The sequence below is a fragment of the Tenrec ecaudatus genome, chromosome 5 (assembly GCF_050624435.1).
Source record: "Tenrec ecaudatus isolate mTenEca1 chromosome 5, mTenEca1.hap1, whole genome shotgun sequence".
NCBI classification, from domain to species: domain Eukaryota; kingdom Metazoa; phylum Chordata; class Mammalia; order Afrosoricida; family Tenrecidae; genus Tenrec; species Tenrec ecaudatus.
Window position 1 is genome coordinate 51,282,747 of NC_134534.1, and position 26,869 is coordinate 51,309,615.

General features: G+C 37.1%; 1 protein-coding gene across 1 annotated transcript in view; it reads right to left on the bottom strand.

The window, feature by feature from the left end:
- Positions 1 to 26,869, bottom strand: part of CNBD1 (cyclic nucleotide binding domain containing 1) — a 308,432-nt gene that overhangs the window by 15,167 nt on the left and 266,396 nt on the right. The window contains exons 8-9 of the mRNA XM_075550829.1: positions 26,000 to 26,137; positions 22,909 to 23,041 (exon numbers count right to left, since the gene is read on the bottom strand). Coding sequence (XP_075406944.1) covers positions 22,909 to 23,041; positions 26,000 to 26,137 — 271 coding nt within the window. The remainder of the gene's footprint in view (positions 1 to 22,908; positions 23,042 to 25,999; positions 26,138 to 26,869) is intronic.

Genomic DNA, 26,869 nt, shown 5'->3' on the forward strand with positions numbered 1-26,869 from the left:
CAGCACTCCACACTGCTGAAAGAACTTTTGCCCAGATGAGAAGCTAATACCAAGGGCACAAGTAGACAGAAAAGGTTTTGAAAATGATGATGGCAACAAATATACAAGTGTGCTTGACACAATGGATGGATGTATGGATGAGCCCCAAATAAAATGATTAGGGGCAGGGAGAACCTCTGCCCAGCCTCTGTAGTGATCTAATTGAATAGGGAAATTCTGCCTACCATCTGCAGTGCTCTACGCCACAGTAGGCACACCCATCTGCCTTCCACAGCACTCCTGGTGCAGCAGGCATCCCTGCACACCATCTATGGTACCAAGAGTTTCCGTGGGCCACACTGCCACTGTTTTCTGTGAAATCATGCAGTGAAGCACCATCCTCATGGGTCCACAACCACCCAACCAGTGTCTCCTGAGAGGACCATCCAACTTACCCTTCAAATAACAGAATATTGGTTAGCTAGGGAAAGAGTGAAGCCACGGGAGGATAAAGCTGTTGCTCAATCCCATAGTACAATTAGCTGCAGGAAGTTTGAAAAAGTATTCATATGAGTCTCCCAGAGAGAGCCCAGTGATCTTTGACTACATGGTACCAGGCTCCTCTAAAGCAACACAAAGAAGCCAGCAATCAGCCCTAACGACCTCAATGAAAAGACACGAGAAACAAAAGTCAATGTTGGAAGAAGTCCTGAACCTAACAACGTGCATAGAAGGAACAAACAATAGTCAAAATGTTGCTTGGAGTCATACAACATATGGGAAAAGGAATACAGAAAAAGGATGAAATGATAGGACAGATAAAGACCATATACCAAAGGGAAATACAAGTGCTAAGGTATGAGATACAAAAACCAGTAGCAAATTTACAGTCTCTGCCAACTGAGTGGAGGAGACAGAAAACCACACCTGACCTAGAGGACAGCCAAGCAGAGTTTAACAAAACAAAACAAAAGTCAAATAAGAACATCAGAGAAACTGAACAAAACCTAAGAGCTATGTCTGATGCTATGAAGAGGAACAACATCAAAATATTTGGATTACCGGAGAAAGACACAACAAAGAAGTCAGCGGCAAAAATAGCGAGGGAATTCTTAGAGGCAAACTTCCCCAGCTTACTAAATGAAAACCAGGCAACCATTCAGGAGACCAAAAGAATACCAGCTAGACTGAATGTCAAGAAGAAATCACCATGGCACATAGTAGTTAAACTATCCAACTTGGAGGAAAGGAGAAAGTCATGAGAGCAGCTAGGGATTATCAATCAGTCACCTATAAAGATACCCAAATAAGAAAATGCTGAGTCCTAATAACAGACACTCTGAAGAAGAGGAGAGATTGGAGTAACCTATTCCAAAAATTGAAGGAAAATAGCACAAACACAAGAATACTCTATCCAACCAAATTATCTATTAAGATATGGAAAAGTAAGTCTTCCCTGACAAGGAAAAACTCTAAGAATACATTAGAAGAAGTACAACCCTACAAAAGATCCTTGCTGACCCATATGGGCAGAAGAACAGCACTCAAGCACAAACAAGAGACTGCCATATAGAACAACCCTATGCAGAAGGCTACAAAGACAAAATATCCACCAAGATAGCATTGGTTTAAGGGTGGAAAAAAGTCAAGAATGAAACACACACACACACACACACACACACAGTTATGAAAAGTAGGGAGGAAAACACAAAAGGTACATGATGACATCACACAATCCACAGAAGGGTATAATAATCCTGACTATCAATGGACTGAACTCAGGCATTAAAAGGCAGAGGCTAGCAGAATGGCTTAGAAAACACAACCCCTCAATCTGCTGCCTACAGGAGACACATCTCAAGATTACAGACAAAAATATGTGGAGAATAAAAGACTGGAGAAGAATATATGAAGCAAATAGCAATTCAAAAAAAGCAGGGGTTGCATTCTTAATCTCAGACAAAATAGATCTCAAAGCGCACATGCTGGGACAGAAGTTAAATCTGTGTAAATCCAAGCATATAGAAAGCATACAGACCTCTCCCTCTGACCACTATGCCATAAGGTTGGGAATCAACACAATGACGATTAAGAAAACAAATTTCATCATTTCATTACTGCCAAATTTTGTAATATCATTACAAACTTCCCAACCACTAAGAATCATAGCCCAGAGGAATTAGCATATGATATTAGCCATCACAACCAGCAATATACTCACCTCGCTACTTGCATTAATTATTGCCAGCTGCATGTTATTAATGAGCAGCATCCTCAGATAGCAGACAGTATAGTTTTAACAAGATAGTGGATAGAAGAGGACTAGGTGTACATGTAAAACATCACTGTGTATATATTAAGTAACTGCCAAGTTGCATATATTTTCTTTCAATTGTTAAAAGTGTTATTACTTGTTTATAATTTTGACCATATAAGTCAGACCATTTGTGTGTTGAACCTGCTAAAATTCTCTTTATTAATTCCTGACAGATTTTATGCACAATTTTAATGAAATATTCTCTCTGTACTTTGCTTTCTTAAATGTATAGGTTTCTTTGCATTCTAGTTTTGTCTGATTTTTATAGAGTATGAGGTAAGAATTTTTATCTTAAAAGGATTCAATTCCCCAACTGTTATTGAATATTTTATACTGTCCCTTCCCTTTGGATTTGAAGGATTCCTATTATCATACCATAAGTTCATATAAAGTTAAGAAGCACTCTGGGCTCACTTTCTTCTGATTCTGTAAGACTACTTTCAATTAATATTAGAATGTGTTTGCTAACTCTAAGTTTCTTTCTGCATGGAAATTTTATCAAAATTTCATTAAATCCTATCCTGTTCTCTCTTCTAGATGAAATTTAAGATAATTGATATTTTGTATCTCCCTTTAGCGATTCTCATCTTCTGCCCTCTGCTCTTTACCCTGGGATTTAAATCTTTATAGAGTTCATCAAAATAGCCCTCTTATCTTTTGACTTCAAGTTGGATTCGGCCCATGAGTGGCAAAGTAAAGTCATCATTGAGAGACTAGTCAGAGTTTTCCTTCGCTCACCTGCCACTGTGATGGGTGTCTGTATGCCAGAGCTGGTCACTTGCACCAGGAGCTAAAACTGCTGTAAGATGAAGCCCTAACTGGAGATCTATTCAAGTTCTGGTCACGCATCCCTTTTCTGTGTCCTTTCAGAACTAGTTGTTCTACTTGTTCGGGCTATCACCAAGCCCTGGATCCTGAAATCCAAAACTGGCTCTTACTGCTCCTATGATTTAAAACTGCAACGAAACAAACAAATGCAAAAAAACTGAACTGCTATGACATTAATTCCAATTCATAGCAACCGGATCAAGATATTCCAAGACTTCATCACGAGAGCAGATAAACTCGCCTTTCTCCTGTGGAATGGATGACGGATTTGAAGTACTGATCTGTGGTTAGCTGCCTAGTTTTCATCTTAAAACCACACCAGGACTCCTAAAATAATTTAATCACTATGCATCTTCCCACAAAACACTATGGATCCTATACTTTAGAAAATCTGAATGATAGTTTAACTTGACAAAGCAAATAATAAAGAGTAAAGAAACTATAACGGAGTGAACTATAGCTTTGGGATCCAAATATTTTTAAGTTAATTTTCCCCTTCTTTCTCAAATTGAAAGAACATCCAGTGCTGTTTAATGCTATGGAAATAGCAGATGACCAGTATTTTCTGTTCACATGGTGTGGACTCCGGAGCTGATTTTGGAATGTGTCATCATTCTAAGAAGCTTTCCAGTTGTTGATTTATTCGGGTCACATTAAAATAGTGCAATGTTTCCTGTGGCTATAAAAATACAGAATGTTTCCTGTGATTTTTTCTTCTATCTTGTAATTTTTGGTTTTGCTCAGTAGGAGGTGAAAGCATTTTGTGCTTGTTTATTTTCTTTTCTTCAACTGGAGTTCACATTGGTTATTCTTTATATGAATGCCTTTCTGAACTGCATTCATGTGAGGTAAAATGATACGTTTTATTAGTGGAAAAGATGTACATTCAATTCTGGTAGTTTTATTACAATCATAGACAAGCTATTTATAACAATGTGAAAAAAAATCCCACAACATGAAACTCATCACCTTTTGGTGAGCTCTTGTGTTGTTCTACTTGGTCATGTTTATTTTTACACTGCACACTATTTGCATTGTTGCTTTCTCTACCAATTCACTCTACCAATTTCTTTATCTACCAAGTCACCAGTTCACTTTATCTACCAATTCTACTTTCTTGAAGGTGACTAATATCATTCTAAATATGAACTAGATGCTCTTTACCTCAGTCAATATCTTTTGTGTTATCCCTCTATTGGATGGGAGGAGATATCGCCCTTCTGACAAACTCTTCTCCCTCGATTTCTATTAACAGTTTATTATGCATATTCTAGTCCATGAATTGTTGTTCAGTCCAAGAACCTAATGTCAGAGACAGCCTCAATGTAGGGTTCAGAGCTAGAACCCAAAAATGCCCCAAAGTCAAAGCAGGTCTTCTTAGTCATGAAATAGAAGTATAACTATCCAGGAGAGGTGTTCTGTGCTAGAACTCTATGGTAGGACCCATATAAATATCCCAACCAAGGAAATCAGAGGATGATGTCAAACCACACCTTCTATTAAGATAGAGTCGAGAATGTGCCCAAGAAACAAAGCGTGTGGCTAGGTCCACGCCCTCTACTAAAGTGACATATTAAAGATGTCCCAACCAAGTAAAAAAAGGATTAGGCTAATTTCACACAAATAATAAAGTCTGTCCTTTCTACCACCCAAATTCTGCCCTTCGGCATATAGAGAATGCCCCCCAAAATGAAACTACACCCACAGCCCTTTAGAGTCCCGAATTTTAAATCACATAAGAAATTACGGCTAACAGGTTCATATTAATTGACGATGACTGAATTTTCTTAAACGTACTATGTATGTGAAAGTTAAACAATAAATAAGGAAGATGACAGAAGGATCGGTGTATTTGAGGATGGTGTTGGTGAAGAATATTGAAAATACCACAGCCTGTTAGAAGAACAAACAAATTGTCTTGAAAGCAGTACAGCCATGATGTTCCTTAGAAGAAGGGATGCAGAGGTTCAGTCTCACATCCTTTGAACATGTTGTCATGAGAGACTAGTCCCTGGAAAAAGGCATGATGCTCTGTCAAGTGTAAGGTCAGCAAAAAAGAGGAGGACAATCAAGGAGATAAAATGGGAGCGAGACTGCCATGTGGGCTCAAACATAAAGATGGGGAGGGTGGTGCATGACTGGGTAATAATAGTCCATTCTGCTGTGCATGGAGTCGCTATGAATCAGCCTGGATTCCAAAGCACCTACAATAGTCTCTGCTGTATTTTATTTGCATGCATTATTTATGTCCCTAATATCACATCTTTAAGTTATACTCTTAAATATCCAAGTTCCTTTCAAACACATTTCCTCAATAGGCTACTGGTAGAGAGAAAGTCCTGGAGGAAGACTGCCTCAATGCTGATTGCAGCTGTAGATTGTGACCTTGAACAAATAGTTTAAATTCTGCGTACTTTAGTTTTGTTCTGTATAAATTAAGAATAGTAATAAGAGTTAAAAATGACTTGCTAAATTATTTTCATGGCTTATTGATTATGAAGAATTTAGAACAATATTTGGTATCTAGTAAACACTAGGAAAAATGTTGATTCTGATACAGTTAAACACTTGAACCTTGCAAACATAAAAGTGAAATAAACAAGACACAAAAGGACAAATATTATATTATCCCACTTGTGTGAAATATCTAAACTAGGTAAGTACATTGATATGAAATAAGATTACTGATTACTAAGGGATGTATGAACGATAAATGGGAAAAATATTAAAGACACTCAATGATGATAAAGAAGATAAAAATAAGAAAGAAAGAATAGCAAGGCGCAGATTGGATAATAAACCACAACAAAAAATAGTAAAGTTATAAAATTTAAGAATCATTAAATAAGAGAAATCTTCCAAAAATTCATAGAAAAAATGGAATTCAGAGGCACTGGGATCTGTGCATGAAGTTTTTGAATCACCCTTGTTTAAATAATCCTAATATCTCAATTTAAATGCTGAGGATATCAGAGTGAATAAAATTCAATATTCACATAAGTGCTTTCAATAATAAATTCACTTTAAAGATTAAAAACACATCAATTAAAATTAATAGATGGAAAATTATTTTACAAGTTAGCATTAATAGAGTTTTTTAAAAGCTTGAGTTGCTATATTAACACCGGGAAAAAATAGATTGCATAGCAATTTTTATTACAAATAAATATTGTCATTTCATTATAAAAATGAGGTCAGTTTACCAGGAAGAGGCAACACTTGTCAATGTTTATATGACTAATAATAGATATGCAAATCAATTAAGCAAAATTGATAGAATTTCCAGGAGAAATAAACATATTTATAATTATAGTCACAATTGTCAACTTCCCTCTCAATAATTGATTAAAGAAACAGAAGTTCAGCGAAGGTATAAACTTGAATACTATAAACCAACTTGACCTAATTGATATTTATAAAATATTCCATCTATTAGCAGCAGAATACATATTGTTCAGGAGAACACTTGGTACATTTACCAACATAGAGTATATTTATATTTGTGACCATTAAAAAAGTCTCAGTAACCTTAAAGTGACTCAATCCATACAAAATGTGTTTGTCTGAGCACTGAATCTGCAGCTCTAGGAATGGGACATATCTGATCAGAACACATGGGAGCAAATGAAGGGGGAGGAAGAGAGAGTGGAGCACATCCTGGCCCACCAACCCTTGGGGAAGATATTCCCACTCAGAGTAGCCAATCCACAGAGAGGACCATATGGTCAGACCCACTATGAGACATGACATCCCTCACTGACCCATAGCCCTACAGGGGACAATACTGGAGACTCAGTGTGAGAATTCCACCCAATCTGATCCCACTACACTGAGGCAAAACAGAAAGGGTGGAACAGAACAGGAAGGGGAACAGAGCAACAAAGTCCCCAAGGAATACCAAAAATAAACTTTGGGCCCGGAGCTTGTTGCCTCAACAGACTGGACTGGAAAACACACCTATAGGCCAATAAACAGTCCCTGAACTAACTACAAGTGTTTGTTTGTTTTTTTCTTGTTGCGGTGTTTTGTTTGTCATTGGCTTGTTACTGTTTTGTTTTATTTTGTTGCTTGGTTTTGCTCTGTCGTGTTTTTGTGCATGTTATTATCTCCACAGGTCTGTCTAATTAAGATACGCTCGATGAACAATCTGGAGGAAAAACAATGGGACCAAGAGTTCTGGGGGGACATGTGAGAGGGGGAGGTGGTGGAAAAGGTATTGGTGTTAACAAACCCAGGGTCAAGGGAACAACAAGTGATCCAAATTGGTGGTGAGGAGGGTGTAGGAGGCCTGGTAGGGTGTGACCAGGAGGTAAAGGGCATTTACAGAGGTCTATTACAGGCATGAACAAATATAAATATATATGAGGATGTGGAAATAGATCTATGTGCATATATTTAAGGTTTAGTATTAAGGTAGCAGATGGACATTGGGCCTCCACTCAAGTACTCCCTCATGGAAGAATACTTGGTTCTATTAAACTGGAATTCCATGATACTCACCTTCCTGACACAATCACTGAAGACAAAGCAGGTGCATAAACAAATGTGGTGAAGAAAACTGATGCTGCCTGGCTATCAAAAGATATAATGTTTGGGGTCTTAAAGGCTTGAAGGTAAACAGCGGCCATCTACCTCAGAAGCAACAAAGCCCACAAGGAAGCACACTAACATGAGCGCTCACAAGGTGCCAAAGGGATCAGTTTTCAGGTATCAAAGACCAAAAATCATATCATTGTTTGCTCATCTCCCTGATATGATCACTGAAGATAAATGGGTGCATAAGCAAATGTGGCAAAGAAAGCTGATGGTGCCCAGCTATCAAAAGATATAGCATCTGCGGTCTTAAAGGATTGAAGGTAAACAAGTGGCCATCTAGCTCAGAAGCAACAAAGCCCACATGGAAGAAACATACCAGCCTGTGCGATCATGAGGTGTTGAAGGAATCGGGTATCAGGCACAATCAGAACAAAAAGCCATATCATTGTAAATGAGGGGGAAAGAGAGGAGGATACCCAAAGCCCATCTGTAGGCTACTGGACATCCCCACATGGAAGGGTCGTGGGGAGGAGATGAGCCAGTCAGGGTGCAGTACAGCAACGATGAAACATACAATTTTCCTCTAGTTTCTAAATCCTTCCTCCCCACCCACTACCATGATCCCAATTCTAACTTACAAATCTGGCTAGACCAGAGGGTGTACCCTGGTACAGATAGAAACTGGAAACACAGGGAATCAGGGACAGATTATCCCTTCAGGACCAATGGTGAGAGTGGTGATACTGGGAGGGTGGTGGGAGGTTGGGGTGGAAAGGGGGAACCAATTACAAGGATCTACATATAACGCCCTCCCTGGGGAACATACAACAGAAAAGTGGGTGAAGGGAGACATCAGACAGTGCAAGATATGACAAAATAATAACATAAATTATCAAGGGTTCATGAGGAAGGAGGAACAGGGAGGGAGGAGGTAAATGAGCTGATGTCAGGGGCTTAAGTGGAGAGCAAATGTTTTGAGAATGGTGAGGGCAATTAATGTACAATGTGCTTTACACAATTGATGTATGTACGGATTTTGATATGGGTTGTATGAGCCCCGAATAAAATGATTTAAATAAAAGGTGTTGTCTGAGCTTTACAAAGTTAAGTGTGGATTTTTTTTTGTTTGTTTATTGGTTGTTTTTTGGTTTTGGCGTTTTTCAATCTATTAAGAAAAAACCCAAAAATGAAACCCACTGCCCATGAGTTGACGCTGGCTCATAGCAACCCTATACATGCCATAGACCTTCCCCTGCAGGTTTCTGACACTATAATTCTTTATGAGAGTCAAAAGTCTCATCTTTCTTCCACTGAATGGCTGGTGGTTTTGAGCTTCTGACCTTGTAATGTATCCCAACTCATGACCTCCATGCAACCAAACCAAACTGGCCGCACTGCCTTCCTATTCCCATCAATTCCCTGCAGATAGCTGATAGTGCAGGGTAGAATGGCTTCTGTGAGTTTTAGAGACTGTAACCCTTCAGGGACAGAAAGCCTTGACTTCCACAGAGCTTCCTGATGGTTTCAAACTGCTGAATTTATGGCAGAGAGTCCAAAGCATAACCACTACACCACCAGAGCTCCCTAAAGAACACATAAAGAACACACCCCGCTCTCCCTGAAATGAACAGAGATGTCATTTCTTCTCAGAGATAACCCTGGTTGTGTAGGGCACTGAACAGGCAGTTGAGAAAGTTAGCTCACTACATACTATTAATAGTCCCTTTAAGATAGATGGATCTGATCTGGTACTATATCATATATTACTCTCTTCCATTCTTAAATATTTTAGAAATAGTATAAATAAGGACTCAAATATTTATTGCAAATAACTTAAGTACATAAAATTATTCTGTGTAAAATGCTTCATTATCAATCTGTTATTCAGGCACATATAATAAATTCCTTGATAGCAATACAAATGTGTTGATGTTTTACATTCTATAAAAAAATATGGTCCCCAGATAAATTTCAACAATATCTTCTTAAATAATATTTGTCACACAAACATAGAGGTTTAATGATGATATAGTATGTGCAAGGAAGAAGTTAACCCTCTCTGACTCTGTATCACTTTACATTTTCTAAAATGAGAGCTTGGGCCTCATGGTATTTAAAACAAATCTTTGTAAACCTTTCTGTGTGATGAATGGTGTAATGTTAAAATAAATATCAGAGAATGGCATTAAGTTCACAATTGTATAAATTTGCATAATGAATATCATTCAAAAATACAAAAGTATGCAATGTGGAATGTTTAAGCAGAGCACCTATATCATTTAAGTTTAGAGTTACAAACATGTTGACATTTTAAGCTAATTTCAATCCCATAGATCTAACTATCTTCCAGTAACCTCTGACAACTCCTGGGAATAGAACGAGACCCAAAGAGAAAGACAGGTCTTTGACATGGCTGCCCTCTACTGACCTAAGATGTTTCTTATTTCAGCAAAGAACTCGTATGGACATTATTATCTGAGGCTCCTACGTTTTCTAAGGTGCTAGATTTAATAAAAGCACACATACAATACGATTACTGTTAAAGTTTGAAAACCAGTGTATGAAACCAAGGAAAATGAATTACTCCTGTCTCTCTCATTTTCAGGTAGAGATCCAAGAAACTGCCATGTGAAATAGGGGTGTCAGCACAGAACGAGAGACCCCCGAGTATTCTTTTTCTTCCTTTGTAAGCAACTAGATATATTTTATGTTGAATGAGGAGTTGAATGATTCCTTACTTTTGTTATAAATTAATATATTGTGAAGCCTCAAATACAAGTTTGCTTAGAACAAAAATATAGAGCAATTCCACTGGTGTAAAATCAGGAGTGGCAATACCCAGAAAAAAAGAAAGAAATGCTGTCTCAAATGATGTGACTACATGTCTGGCTGTTTTCCCTAGAGCCTAGAGAAGGCTTTGAGCACGGAGCGCACACCGTGTAGTGAGATGTGCGTACAGTGCAGGCGCACAGCCTTGGAGTGGGGTAGCACTGGATACAAGTAGAGTAATATTTCTAATCACAAATATGGCTAAAACCTTCACAAGACACAAAAATCAACATTCTTTGAAAAATGAAGGAAGTCTTCTAGCTGTGTTCATTTCAGGAGACATCTATAAATGACCAAAAAATAGAAAGATATAGAGATAGAAATGTGTTCTTTGTGAGAGTTATGGGGCATTCTAAAACACTGTTATTCCACCAACTTTGAACAAAAGTAATTGTGTAGATTCCAGAAATTTCAAGCAAAGGGTTATATTGCTCATGTTCAGTCATATGAAGGCAGCTGTAAATATAAATATACACAGCTGTATCACTAGAAAGGTAGATGTCTTTTAGGAACTTGGAGAACAATCTGAAACTTAGAACCCAAACTGGTAACAGATAGTACTCTTGGTCAAATCGATTCGAACTCACAGTGACTGCATAACACAGAACTGCCCGCGGGGTCTTCTCTGCTGAAGTCTGTATGTGGACTGATTACCAGGCCTTTCTTCTGTAGAGCTGCTGGGTGCGTTTGACATGCCAAACTCTCAGTTCACAATGGAGTACTTAATAATTGCATCCCCAAGACTTCTTAAGTACAGGGAAATGACAGGGGTTATAGCAGAAGTGACAATGGGACACAGAAGTAGATGTAAATCAGATTTTAAAAGAAATATAATTTTTGAAAAGACAAAGAATATCTGGGGTCAGAAGCAAATAGATCTTTAATTTTCCCCAATACCATGGACTGCCAAAAGGCCAAACAAGTACATGTTGGAAATAGTATGGCTACAGTATTCTTTAGTGGCAAGGATGGAGAGAGGTTGTCTCACTTATTTTGGACATGTTGTCAAGAGAGTCCAGACCCAGAGAAGGACATCATGTTTGGTACAGCGATGAGACAGTCAAGGTGAAAACGAGGAAGGCCCTTGATGAGATAGACTGACACAGTGGCTGCAACAATGGACTCGGGCACAGGAACAATCGTGAGGACGGCGCAGGGCTGGGCATGGTTTCTAACGTTGTGCAAAGCATCACTTTGAGGCAGAACACACTCTATGGCACATAACAACAACAACTGTGTAATCAATGGGAGCTGTGTAATGCACCACCTCCACTTGGAAGAAACATGAGTGGTCATACCTCATTGTATGACTTTGTTCACTTTGCTGCCCTTTGCAGATTCTACAAATTGATGGGTGTGACATCTCTGTGTCCAGCAACTTTTATTGGCGATTTTCCCAACAGCATGGGCTCACTTTATGTTTCTGTGTCACATTTTGGTAATTATCACAGTATTTAAAACTTTCTGTCAATTCTATTGCACAAATAGTAGACTACAGTACAGGGTAAATGCAACTTTCACATGCACAAAGTAAACAAAAGAAATGTGAGATTCCTTTTCATTGTGATGTTTGCTTTATTGCAGTGTTCTGAAATATTTCTGAGTCCTGCCTGTGTTTGTGTTGTCTTCTCTCTCTTGACTCTGAAACTTGGACTTAAAGTAGTTAAAGTGAGTGGATGAAACAATGAAGTAAACAAGCTAAGAGATTTCAAAAGGTGACAACCCAATAACAAAACTCATTGTCTTTGAGTCAATTCTGACTCGATTTCTAAGACAGTAAATGTCTATGAAAGTAGACAGCCTCATCATTTTGCAGTGGATGGGTAAATGGTTTCAACTTTTGATCTTGTGATGAGCATAACCCACTATGCCTCCGGGGGGCCTTGGTCTGAGAAGGCAAAGTTTTATAACAAATTCCGAACTACCTGGAGTTACAAAACCAAAAATGAAGAACACTGTCAGCATTTCCCTAGCAAAAAGCACTGAAGACAAAATCTAGGCCTTGGGTTGGAATACTAAAGAGTTTACAGGCAAAATATTGCACAAGGCAGGAAACACCAAGAGCAGATGAAAAAGATGAAAGGACATCTGGAGTCACAAAAAGAATTGGGTGATACTCAACCATTTCAGGTGGTACCATATTATCAAGAACCTACGGTATTAAAGGAAGAAGAAGCTCTAGAAATTGTTGGAATCCCAACTGAAATGCCTAAAGAAAAAATGCAAGGCTGGAAGCACTCATTTTTCTAGGCCAAGAAATTTGGAAGACAGCTATCTGGCTAACCAGCTGGAAGAGTTGGTTATCATGGTCCATTCAATAAGAAGGTGAACCAATAGCATGTTAACATTATTCAGAAGTATGATTAATAACACATGAAATACAATTATGGTGACTGTACATCATTTAAAAAACACAACAACAGTTGTAGCAGGACATAAACAAAGTGCTGTCAGAAATGCAAACCAGATTCAGAGAGGACGTGGAACAAGAGACATCACTGCTAATGTCGGCGGGACTGGGCGAAATCAGAGAATACTAGAAAGATGTTTCTAGACTTTGTGAAGGCATTCAAATTTACGGATCATAACAAGCCACGGGTAGCATTTCAAAGAATGGGAACTCCAGAACACTCAATTGTATTCTTTGTCACAAAATTATCCTTAATAAGATAGTGGTATAGTAGCTGCAACAATGGGCTTACACAAAGAAGGAAATGTGAGGATGGCACCGGACTGGGATGGGTTTTATTCTGTTATACATAAGATTTCTGTGAGCCAGAACCAAATAGAAGGTACCTGAAAATTAGAACACTATCTTTCTAAATGAAGTAACACATTGCTATCTAATTGACTCTGACTCTTGGTGACCTTATAGGACATACAGAATTGTCCCTGTGCTCTCCAAGGCCATAATCTATCTCAAAGCAGACTACTTTCTCCCATGATGCCACCTGGTAGGTTCAGACCGTGAGTTTTCACTTAGCAGCTGAGCGTTGAACCATTCGGCTCTCAGGCTTCTTTTTGGTCTCTCTCTACTAGAGAAAGACACACCAGAGACATGGGCATTCTTTTTTGGTATTTCCCAGTGGCACAGTTGTAATTCCGTTCTAGAAAAATATATTCCATCTCATAGCTAGAATTTAGTATTTTAGGATTCACTGACTCAAGGCCAGCCAGTGAGTCATGACAGTTTTTAAAAGAAAATAATCTGGAAAGGAGACTTTCACCAGGGTCTGAAGATAATGCCTCTCAAAGCTATTTTTGCCAGGATATAGAGAAACTTATTGAAGGATGAAGTCGCTACAGAGCAAAACTGAACCTAGAATTGAAATAAATAATCCCACTAAAATGTGTACAGAACATGTAAGAGGTAGCCATAAAAAATTTAATTCCTGAAATTTCCATTTGCCTAATTGATTATCTATGGTCATTTTTATCTCTTGCTTAACCAAATGTGGCATGTTACCTACAAGGCAAACATTCCTAAGAGGAGATAGGAAACCATTACAGCATGCAGTCATTTTGGAGGACCCTTGCTAGACTCTGCTTGCTAAAGTGTCAGTAAAAGTTCTCTTCACAAGACCCCATTTCACAGCAATGAAAACTGACTATAATACACAACCCACATGTGGTAGTTACATAATCTGCTGTCAATTTGAGACTTAAAAGTTGAAGGGTGGAGTTTAGCTTGTCAATCAGCTTGATGACCTCATTTGGAGGTGCTAAGGAGATAAATAGCTCAGTGTAGTTGGGGCACAAACTCACTCCCCATCTGCAGGACATGCTTGATGACAAGACACATGGAGTTACGCTTGAGTCCTGGAGCTGAAGGAGCCACCTGGAGACTCCTCTCAGTGCTGAGATGTCTCTACCACCACTGAATCCCACTGGCCTGTGATCTTGGATTTAGTGTCATTGCCTGTGTTCCGTGAGTTTGAAAAGGAATGTATACATTGGTGTTATGGGCTAATATAGGATTTATGGAGTTGATCTGGACTGGGCTGGGAGGTTTTATCAATATTCATTTGCTCTTGTATATAACACCCTTTCTTACACACATGATTCTCCTGGATTTGGTTCTCTAGTCTACCTAGACTAACACACCATAAAACTATCAATGCAATTAAAGAGGAAAGAAATCTTTTCAAAAAAATGGTATTGGGACAACTGGATAATCAAATACCAAGTGAAGTTCAATGTCTACCTAGATCACATACAAAAATATAAAATGCAAAGTGTAAAAGATCACAAAGTTTTGCAACATTTTACAATATGGATAAACCTTAACAACATAAATATCATGAAAAAACTGTCATGAAAGACTGCATACTATATGATTCCACTTATTGAATTATTCAAAACAGGCACATTCAGACAGAAAGCTGTTTGATGGGTTCTTAAACCTAAGACACACAGGTTAAGGAGTTTGGGAAGTTCACTGCTACTGAGTATGTGGTTTCTTTTGGAGGACAGATTGTTCTAAAATTATCTGTAAGATATTTGAACAACTATGTATTTATACTAAATGCCATTGGACCTTCTACTTTAAATGTGTGAATCATATAGTATGTGGATTATAAGCTATAAAGTTCTTACCAAAGAAGATGCTTAGCATGGACATAATTCAAAGTTATGTGATCTGCAGAGAACAAGAAAATTTCCAATTAACCCAAGAAAGACTTCACTGAGGACAGTGTTGGGATAATGGAGATCAGTGTTATCAGCGAGAGATTTCAATGCAACTTTTTAGAGAATGTGCCAACATGTAACATCAAGTACTCTTCAAATACAAAAAAATGACAGACAAGGGGAGAAATAATTAGAAAATATAAAGATGAACCAAGTGGAAATTTAGAACTGCAAATCATAAATTCTTAAATTAAAAATGAAACCTGACAGAATGTGCTCTAAATTAGAGTGAATATTACAGAGGAAAGATCCTGTGATCTAGACAAAATATCAATAGAATTTATCCTATGTGCACAGTGAAATGTAAAGTGAGAAATGGAGAAGGTTTCAGGGAACTGTCAAAGAGTAACAAAAACCTAACACACCATTGATGTCACCAAAGGAGAGGAGAACGTACAATGCTGACATTTTATTTGAGAAAATATGGCTGAAAACTTAAAACATTGGTGCACAATATAAGCATACAATCTTAAGAAGCTAGGTCAATTCTAAAACAATATGTTCAACTAAATCCACACCCAAATAATTATACAAAACATGAAGAAAAATATTTGGAAGGCTGTCAGAGTAAAACAATGCATTATTTTAAGGGAATGATGATCCAAAAGATTATGATTTCTCAATAGAAACCAATAAGAACAAAACAAAATTAGAAAAAAGGCCCAATATGTTTAAAGTGCCTGGTTTTGGAGCTTGGGGGAAAACTGCCCCCTCAGATGATATAACCAGTGATAATATTCTTCAGAAATTAATGTAAGTAAAAACAGTCTCAGCTGAAGGAAAACACAGAATTGATTGTCTTAAGACGTGCTCTTTAAGAAATATATCAGAACATACTACTCCAAGCCTAAAGTCTGAAAGTAGAGCAGCAGAAATTGTAAATATATGGGTAAATTTATTAGGCAATTCTCTTTCCTAGTGAATTCTTTACGTGTATGATCACTGGAATAAAAAACGGTAACACTACCTGACAAGGGTCTCAATGCATGCAGACACACAAGACACATATAATGAGGCAAACATAAAGAGCATCATAGAGTGGTAATATTTTCATATTCAACACAAACTTGTAATTCCTTAGAGTAACTGTTAAATAAATTATATGAAGAAATAAACTCAATTACTAAAATTATAAATAAGTTAAAATGGAATTCTGAAAAATATTCAAACAACCTCAGTAAGGCAGGGAGGGACATTGAAAAATTTAAAATAAAAGGAATATAGAGAAGCCTCAAAATCAAAGTTAGAAATAAACCCAAACACATCAATAATTACAATAAAGACAAATGATTTAAGCACACCAATTAAAAGAGAGTGTCAGAGTGGACGAAAAAAAATAAATGATCCGACTTTAAACTGCTACAAGAACTCCCTTTCTAGTGTGTGTGTGTACATAGGTTAGACAGATAAATAGATACATACATAGATACAATAAATATACACACAGCATAATGCTCTCATGAAAAGAAAGTTGAAATGACTGTATCAATATGGGTTACAATTGTTTTCATTGTAAAGAGCACAAGATATTAAAAAAAAGTATATTACATAATGAAAAACAAGTCATCTCACCAAAAATACATATTGATCTTTATATATATACTTACAATAAAAGAATTTCAAAATATTTGAAACAAAACTTGATGGAAATAAAGTAAACCTCTACAAATCTTCAAGTCTAGTTTGACAATCCTCCTTTGAGAAGCATAAACAGTTGACATGAAATCAGGAAGAATGGTAAAGAACTAAACATCACCACCAACTGAGTATATCTAATTGACATTTACAGGATAAACAACTCTGTGCATATGTATGACCATTCAAAAGAAAGATCAAACAAAACAATGTGGAGATTATGAAGCAATATTACTTTTATTAGATGCTACCAAATTTTTGCTTAATATGATTCAAAATGGCTACAGTTGAAGTCAGATACAGAAAAGGAGATGGGAGGCAGATGTCATTGCTGATATTAGATAGATTTTACCTCAAGGAAGAATACTAGAAAGATATTTACCTATGTTCTATCAACTTTCTAATGGTATTTGACACTGGATCATAAGAAATTGCAGCTAACATTAGGAAGAATGGAAATACCAGAGCATGTAATTGTGCTTCTCCGGAACTTGTTTCTAAATGATGTCATTGGAACCGACAAGAGAGCCCTACGTGGGCACAATTAGAAACATGGAGGAGGACTGTATCCTTCTGCCTTACTTATTCAACATGTACACTGAACAAATAATATAAGAAACCGGATAATCAAAGAATTTGGCATCAGGATTGGGAGAAGATATGTTAATAATGTGATATGCAGATGATACAACTTTGCTGAAAATACAGAGTATTTGAAGCATTTACTGATAGAGGTAAAAAAAACTACAGACAGCCCTCACTATGGATTTTACCTTAAATAAAGCAAGTAAAATCCTCACAATTATACCAATACGTATCCTGATGATAAATGTTAAGTAAATTGAAGCTGTGAATGATGTCATCATCCTTGGATTGATGCATGGAAGCAACAGTCAAGAAATGAAATGACAGAGGCAGTGCTCAGTTATGATTGAAGTCCTTCCCACCCTAAATGGGTTCTGATGTTAAAATACTTCTTTTTCTTAAGTTTTCACTATTCTTACAATAACCTTCAATATGGCAGTCTTTTGCATAGCCAATCATAACACTGAATATCTGCAAGTGAACATATGATAATGTACCATTGGCAAGATGTATGAAACAAATAAACAACGACCAGACTGTCATTGGTGTGGTGTGTTGTAACACAAATACTTAAGTGTGGAACGATCTGAAAAATAAAGACAAAATAATTAACGATATGGGTGAAAACAGAGTCCTGATGGTGCAGTAGCTCAAACTCTGAGCTGCTAACCCAAAGATGGGCTGTTTGAATCCACCAGCAAGCCTGAGTGAAAAAAACATGGCAGCCTACCTCCACGATGTTTACAGCTTTGGAAATTCTTTGGGAAAATTCCACTCTGTCTTACAATTTCACTGATTTGAAATCAATTCATAGGCAAGGGATTTGTTTGGTTTATTATTGGTTAAGAGTATTGAATAAATTGTGAACTGACAGAAGATTGAGCAAATTGATTTTGAAAGAAATACAACCAAAAGATCCTTAGGCATGTAGGTAGCAAAACATTAGCTTGATGACAAGACGTCATCAAGAAACATAAGGTAAAGTCTCAGTCAAACAAATCAATGCAATATTAAAGCAACTGACACAAAAATAATTATGTGGAAGATGATGCAGCACTGGAGAATGTGTCACTGTCTTATTCACAAAGTTTTTATGAGTTGAATTCAACGGAACCAAAATACACAAAAGTTAAATACACACTCTTTTGAAGTCCAATAGAACTTATCAATCAATGTGTGCATCATAAAATAATTTTCAACAAACTTTAACTATTCAAAAATACAAAGTTTGTTATTTGACTAAAATGAAATTAAATTAGAAATCATAGCAGAAAGATAACAGAAAACATTTGGGGAGAATAATATGTATTAAAAATGATTTTGGGTCAAAATTAATATCTCAAGGGAAATTGGAACATATTTTGAATGAAAAATAATTTAAAATATCAAATACAAAAATGCATGTGATACAATTAAACTGGTGCTTACATAGAAATATGTGACACAAAATGATTATAGTAAACAGGGGAAGCCCATAATCAATAGCTTGGAGTAAACAAGGACAGTCTACAATCAGTAATCCAGGACTCCATCTGATAAAAATATAAAAAGTTAAGGAAAGGCCAATACACACTGCAAGAAAATGACGTATGTACAACCTTGATTTCAGGTGCTTCTTTATGCATAAAATTGATTCTGGAATGCTCAAATTTCCGTTGGGTCCATGGGTTTTTATTTCTGCAGATTTAATTGAGCTAGAAGACACTAGCATTGTAGGTCTGGACTTCAAACTTCTCTTAAACTGAGCTTCAAAGTAATTGTAACTATCACACTCTACCCTTGTTTCGGGATCACTGAATATCTTCTTCACTCTTCTTCTGTTAGGTTGGGTTATCTAGAGCCGTGGTTCTCAACCTTCCTAATGCCGTGACCCTTTAATATAGTTCCTCATGTTGTGGTGACCCCCAACCATAAAGTTATTTTTGTTGCTACTTCATCACTGTAATTGTGCTACTGTTATGAATCAGGCGACAGCCAGTGAAAGGGTCGTTCGACCCCCAAAAGGGTCGCGACTCACAAGTTGAGAACTGCTGGCCTAGAGAAACACATCCAGTGATATGCATATATATGAGAAAGAGCTTTATATCAAGAAGATACTAATATGTATATTGAGAAGGGATCCCCGTCCAGGCCAATTCAAGACCTTAAGTCAATGTGATTCCATAAATCCCTCTTCAGACTCAGTAGTCACAACCCAGTGACACAGAACAGTGACTGGGCAGCAGAAAGATCACCTTCAGGGATCAACACGCTGTGACCAGATTTACAGTTTTGATGCCAACCCTACAACTTTCATACATCTTCAAGTTGACATGCTGTCATCTAACTCCACAGCTTGCTTCTTATTCGTCTCCTCCTCATTATTGTTACCATTACATTTCCATAGCTTATCTTCCATTATTAAACTGAATACTACAAGATTTTCATAGTTTTTCTAAACATATTTAATATACCAATGCTTATCAAGAAAAGGATGATGTAGACCAATATAAGCAAGTAAAATATACATAAATATTTCATTGATGCCAAATTAATTTACCAACATTTTCTTATTTACATGAAAACAGGTTGATTAAGGAGCTCAACAATCAGCAAAGTGTCAGTGTCCAGTCAACCCCAACGGGACAGAGGAGAGCACAGGAGGACTTTGATGGGTGATACAGAGAAGGCAGGCCCACGGTACTGCGCACACTTATTACAGTCAGTTTCCATTGGCATATGAAGCAAAATGTCCAGGAATTTAGATGGTAACAAAGAAAATAGAGCCAGAAACAAGTTTTATTTATTTTATACAGTGTCAAACATGAATTATAACCTCACTCAATTATTTTGATAATTAACTATATCTCTCTGAAGCTTCATTCAAAATATATCTGTTACCTAATAAAAAGACACAAGTAATTGTGCTTTATTTATCTTACTACTTTAAATCCAGATAATAAAAGGACACTTGGAACCATACATTCTAGATTTTTCTCATAAAATTTCAAAAAGATTTATAGTAAAGTCAAGAAGTATTATATCTAAAGCTTCTCCTTGCTATATCAACTTTGTCACTAACATAAAAGAGAATTAGATTAGTTTGACAGAACGTACTCTATACCTAGATATGTTTATTTATGAGACCCACAGTACGGCAGTGCTGAAAGGGGATTTAAAGATCATCTCGTCCAATTGTTATTCTTTGTTATGGAGGATAAGTGGTTTTCAAAACTCTGTAAGTATAAGTATCATACATTTATATGTTTGCGGGAGAAGTGAAATGATCATGCTCTTTTTCACATTTTCAATATTATTGCAAACGGTCCGATACAATAGATAGTTTAGTAAATCCAACCATTATCTTTAAAGATATTTTCCAAAAGAGAACTTGCAGATTTCTCAGTTACTTACTGGGCAGGAAATTAAAAAACAAACAAACAAAGAGAGCACTCTAGAAAATTTAATATAAAGATCATTAGTCTTATAATAATGAATGTACATATAAAGGATTCTCTAGTTAAAAATATATCCAACTTATCTCAAACATAAATGGTATACTTTTAAAATGACCGTATACTGTGATCATGCACTAGGCCAAAGAATTAGTAAGTCTTTAAATATATGTTTTAACCACATCATGATTTCTAATGATCATGATATAAGTAACTTAAAATTAAAAGCACATTTTTAATGCCCCTGTAAATTTTGGAATTAAAGCACACTTCTTGAAAATAGATGATTTAAAGGAAAAATTATAATGTAAACTTTGAAATAAAACTATAGTGTAGTGATAATATTGCATATAAAAATCTATGAGCTGCAGTAAAGCAATACTTCATGGGTCATATGTGGCTTAGACATTTTAATTAGAAATGTTTTCAAGATTAAAAATGAAAGTTAATGACAGTTCTATATACCTGATATTATCTATAATAGTAATCATATTAATGAATATCAAGCATTTATAAATAAATTAGATAAGATATATGAATGCACTTATCAGAGAAAATTTCTTTTCTCTCTTGTCTAAGTGCTAGGTAAGATAGAATAAATTGATATTTGAGGATGATAAAAAAATCACTACTAAGTTTCTAGTTTATACATGCTCAGGTTTATTCCACACAAAATGTGTTTGTAAAAATCTCTGAAATCAGTGGATGGCTACAAATAATTTGAGTAATATACTTGTCTTATTATCATAAGGGTGCCTTTGAAAATGGAATATAAAAAAGCAAAAAGAACAATTTTAAAATCAAGACTAATATCAAATTTTAACGAAACTCAAGAGGATATCTTTCTGAATCACTCAAACCTTGCATCAAGTTCATGGGCAAGCTGCCCCAGAGATAACCATGCTCTATGGACTAAGCGTTTTGAGGAAGACTGAGAAGACCTTGGAAGATGAATCAAGAGAGGAAAGGCCCCCAATCTCCATGGGTGAAGACAGTGTGGTTGAAGTCTATAAACTGGTGAAAGAAGAAAGCAGAAGTGCCATTGATTTGAAACTTTTTGAGGTTGAAATATCACCTTGTGTGATATTTTTGATTAAACTAACATCCAGGATAGAGCAAGCGTTCAGCTCAGTGCATACCAATGCTGCTGTGCAAAGATCCCCTAGCTCGAGGAGCCGATTTTTCAGTCTTTTAAGCAATATAGAAGATAATGAAGATTTTTATGGGATAAATTGTTACCAGAAGAGTCTTATCTTAACCAATATTGCCCAGAGATCCATGTCCCTCGAAAACAGTGGATTCTGAGGGAATCTACTGAGACAAATTAAGAACAGAGGGTCAGTGCAGATGATTATAAAGGCGCTACTATTGGGGATCCCAAAGTAGAAATCTTGATAGATTTTCTCAATGACAGGGTGACCATGGGAGCTTATTATGAAAAGGTTTTAAGAAAATCAAAAACTTCATCGATCAGATAAAGTCTTAGAAAGGGAACATTTATATACCCTGTGATCCTCCAGTTGCATTTCAACAGCGATACAAGCAGATGTTCATCATGTTCACAATAGGGTATCTGGCAGCAATCCCATTGAGAAAATATGGGGAATTATTCAAATAATGGCATTTTATAAAGTTGTCAAAGACAATGTCGGGAAATATTATTTAAAGAAGTTTATAATCATGAAAATGCAGATACTGGTTATCTCTGGATGAAGCTCTTGGGCTTTACCCACAAATTAACAGTTTGAGCTCCCCACTGCTCCGTGGGAGAAGGATGAGGCGTTCTGCTCCCCCCAAGAGTGGCAGACTCAGAAACCCACAGAGAAGTTCTCCATGTCCCATAGGTTCGCTATGAGCCAGAAGCTCCTCAATGACAGTCAACTTTTTATTGTGTTGTACATTACCTTTGGTGGTGGAGAGCATAATTATTTAGATAACCTTTATCTAAAACAAAGAACCACATAAAACATAAATCAGGTAAACATGTAGTAAACAAAGTAAAAATCTATGGGTAGAAGAATGTTGACAATAACAAATTATGTGAGGTAGAATTATACAAGATTGCATTAAACTTACCATGACCTGGAGGAAATTTTCTCCATTTAATTTGGGAAATTAACTCATATATGGACAAAGTTGGCCACTCCGTATAGTATGGACACTTACGAATCAGTTGTTCCTTTCTCATATTATCAGCTTTTAACTTTTCCTGAAAAATAAAATCATTATCAAATTAAAATATTAGGTAATTGAATAGGAAAGAAAGAAAAGATGGCAAATAAATTAATAACAAAAAATAATTTAAATTCAATATGTTGACATATACTATGACAGTACATAGAGAAGTTTTAACTTCATCTCAGATTGTTCCATCTGTCATAATATTTTTAGATTTCTATAAATATTTAACATCTTTTAATCATCCTGTCATTGCCAAAACTAAACCCTAATGTGGTATTTGGAATATCAAATAAGTAGGACTGAAATTTTAAATAAAACATACAAAATATATTTTTAACAATCCTGTGCAGACATTTTGAAAATCAAAGAAAATAAACAACAGGGATTTGGACTGAAAATGAAACCTGAAAAAGTGTCCTCAAAAGAACCCCTTTTCTATCAGAGACAGATGTCAGTCACTGGATGCTGAGCCATCTCCCGCATCTGGAGCATCAGCTGTGGCCGGATGTCAACATTGGGGTTTGGATGGGCTCAGAAGAGCTGACGCAGAAGGCTATTGGGACCATTCAATCATAGGATTTTCACCAATATCCAATTTTCCATTCAGAGAAAAGAATTAGAAAAGGTATAAATCCATACCCTTTAAACTGTACCTGTTTACATTTCTAGGTTAGAGAAATGCAAAGACTGACTAAAGGCGAATACAGTACCAGTTTCTTTTAACGGTGCAGACATGCAGCTGGGATCGTGTACTCACCTGGGTCTTAGCTTTGAGCACACCTGTCGTAGTATTGAGACAATAATCCCTCCGTAGTAATGTTTCCCCACAGCAGAATGCATCTCCCACAGTGCACACTGGAGAACTACTATGGCCGACCACAGGGGCATCCTAGCACCCCACACGCTGATTCTCTCACTTGTCAACGGGGAAAAGATCCAAGTTGTCAGGAATTTATTTTACTCGGATCCAAAATCAAAGCCCATGGAGGCAGCAGTTAGGAAAATAAAGGACATATTGTAAGTCTGCTATAAAACACCTCTTTTAAATATTGAAAATCAAATATGTCATAGAAGGCTAAGGTATGCCTGATCCAAGTAGTGGTCTTTTCAATGCCCTCATGAGACTGGGAAAGCTGGACCATGAATAAGGCAGACCAAATTTGAACATCTTTGAGTTACGGTGCTGGTGAAGAGTTTGAATATATTGTGTGCGATCAGAACAAACCATTGGTCTTAGAAGTGTAGATGATGAGCTACACAAGTCTATGCTTCGAAATGGTGGTGGTGAAAGTGTGTCTCATGTACTTTAGACGCGTCATCAGGAGGGACCAGTCCCTGGAGAAGGACATTATGCTTGAGAAGGTAGAGGGTCAGGGAAACAAAGGAAGACCTTCAATGAGATGGAGTGACACACTGTCTGTGACAATGTGCTAAAACCTCAGAAAGACAGGAAGGTGCAGGATTCTGCAGCGTTCATTCTGCAGTGCACATGGATACTCAAGTCAGTATTATTAGGAACCTAATGGCCTTAATAGCACTGTCGAAGACAGAGATTTCTCTGCATTCCATTTCCATTTTAATGACTTCCAACTTTCTGAGGTTCATAATCCATACTTTACATTTCCCAGTTATGAAGGAATGGGTTCAGTGTCACTTCTACATCTTGTGTGATGCCACCTCGGCGGATAGAGGCTCTGAAATGTTTGCTTTATCACGTCATTACGGTTAACTCTCCTTTGAGGAGGCCCATTTTCCTGCTTTCTGACTTGAGGGCCTCATCTCTGGTATTATCAGGCTCTGTCCTGCAGCTCTTGATACATTTTTCACTGGCCACTGTCTAGAAGTGCGTCACAGATCCGTCTTCTTTTATCTTAGTCTGGAAGGTCTGCAGAAAACCTGTTCACCTAGTGGTGACCCTACTGGTATTTTAAATACCCAGGGGTGTAGCTGCCAACATCACTGCAGTGAGAAAACCACCGCAGGACAACACAATGACAGAGCCATGCTAAAGTTAGAACACTTGTTTCTCAAACACTTAACTGCTGGGTAAATAAGAAAAATTAATTAATTTGAAACTAATGTAAAACCAAAAAGGGCATTCAAAATATATCCAAATGGTAAAATCCATCTTTTACCACATACCTCTTTGTGGGAAAATAAACGGCTCTGTGTGATAAATAAATAATCACTGCAGACAGAAGCGTCAGTGATTCTCAGTAAATAGAACTTAAATTCCTGCATTAGAACTTAAATTCCAATTACTTGCTTTGTGGAAACTATGGACTATGACAGGAGTCCTAACCTCATTTTGAATTTTGCGATAAGATGAGACGCTATTTGAGGTTTTATTTTACCTCCTCAGTGTTTGCTGACCACCAACCACAAGGTGGGTAAGTTTAGATAAATTCTGGAGCATTTCAGCCTCAGGCTTATACAAAGAACCATGGAACTAGCTTGTATAGATCTTTAATGATTTATTGGGAAAAAATGTTACTTATCTCATTTTAAATTAAACGCTGGGATCCTGGTGACTCTGACGTTGCCACGTGACCTAAAATCATACTCTGACCTCCACTTAGAAATCTATGTAACCTGCAATGTTATATGTACCCCACTTGTGGATGCTCCCCACTTCCTAATCTCTCCTGTGACGATGATGGATTGACTGCCAACAATCACGAGCTGAGGAGGCTTTCCTGTGGTCTGTGTGATACGGATGATAACCATGACTGGGAACCAGCAGATTTCATTGGCATCCGTGCAGGCTGAGGATTTCTCATGATCAAGTAACTGTTTGGTTTTGTCTGTTAAGTCTTAATATTAAATACGTAGTCTTTTTGCTCCCCTTCCACTGGCTACATAGCTGTGGTCTCCAGGTCAGGTCAAATTAAAGAAATAGTGAATGACTCGGGACTCTTATTGTTAGACGCCTTTACCTTAATGTTTGCCCCTTTTTAATAAATAGACGGCATACATAGGGCCATACCGATTTTATCTTTGCGTATTCCTTGGCAGGGATTTTGAGGAGTTCACAGTCGTCCAATGTCAGCATGATGGACGGCTCTGTTTCTGGTATAAGCTCAGATAAAAGGTCCAGGGATCCAAAAGTATCCCATGGTCTAAGCTGTAAAAATACCAAAGACAATTTAGCATAATTTCCATCACTCTGTATAAAATGCAATACTAATGGTAAGAACCATCTTATAGAGTCGACCAACCCAGATCAAACTACTCAAATGGAGTCGATTGAAAATCATCATGACACAACCCACTCAACAGAGACTTTTCAAGTCTGGAAATCTTCACAGGATCCAAAAAATACAAAATAAACCAAACTCATTGCTACCAAGTCAGTGATTACTGCTATCAAGTCACTGGTGAATAAATGAGACTCAATGATGTCTCATTTAACCCTGGAAGATGGGGTAAAACTGGGTTTCTGAGACTGCAACTCTAGTAGAAAGCCTCATCTTTCTCCCAGGGATAGGCTGGTGGTTTCAAACTGCTGATCTCTCGGGGAGCAGCTCACCATTGAGCCCCCGGGACCACCACAGCTCCTCTGCAGTGTTTCTACAAAAGGTGAACTTCCGGTCAGATTCCAATTCCATGAAAGAATAAGCTGTAAACAATCTTTCCATGACCAGTTACATGCTTTTTCTCACCAATATCACATCCCCAAGGCAAATTACACTTGACATAGTTCCTAAGACTAGAGCTTCTACTGTATTCACTGCTTTATTTTTAAGGAATATGTAGCATAAACCAGTGTCTCAGTAGATACATGTTGAAAAGTAGATACGTGAAAAAAATAGTATACTGAAACGTATTACACAGTCTTCTGCTTTAGTTGATTATT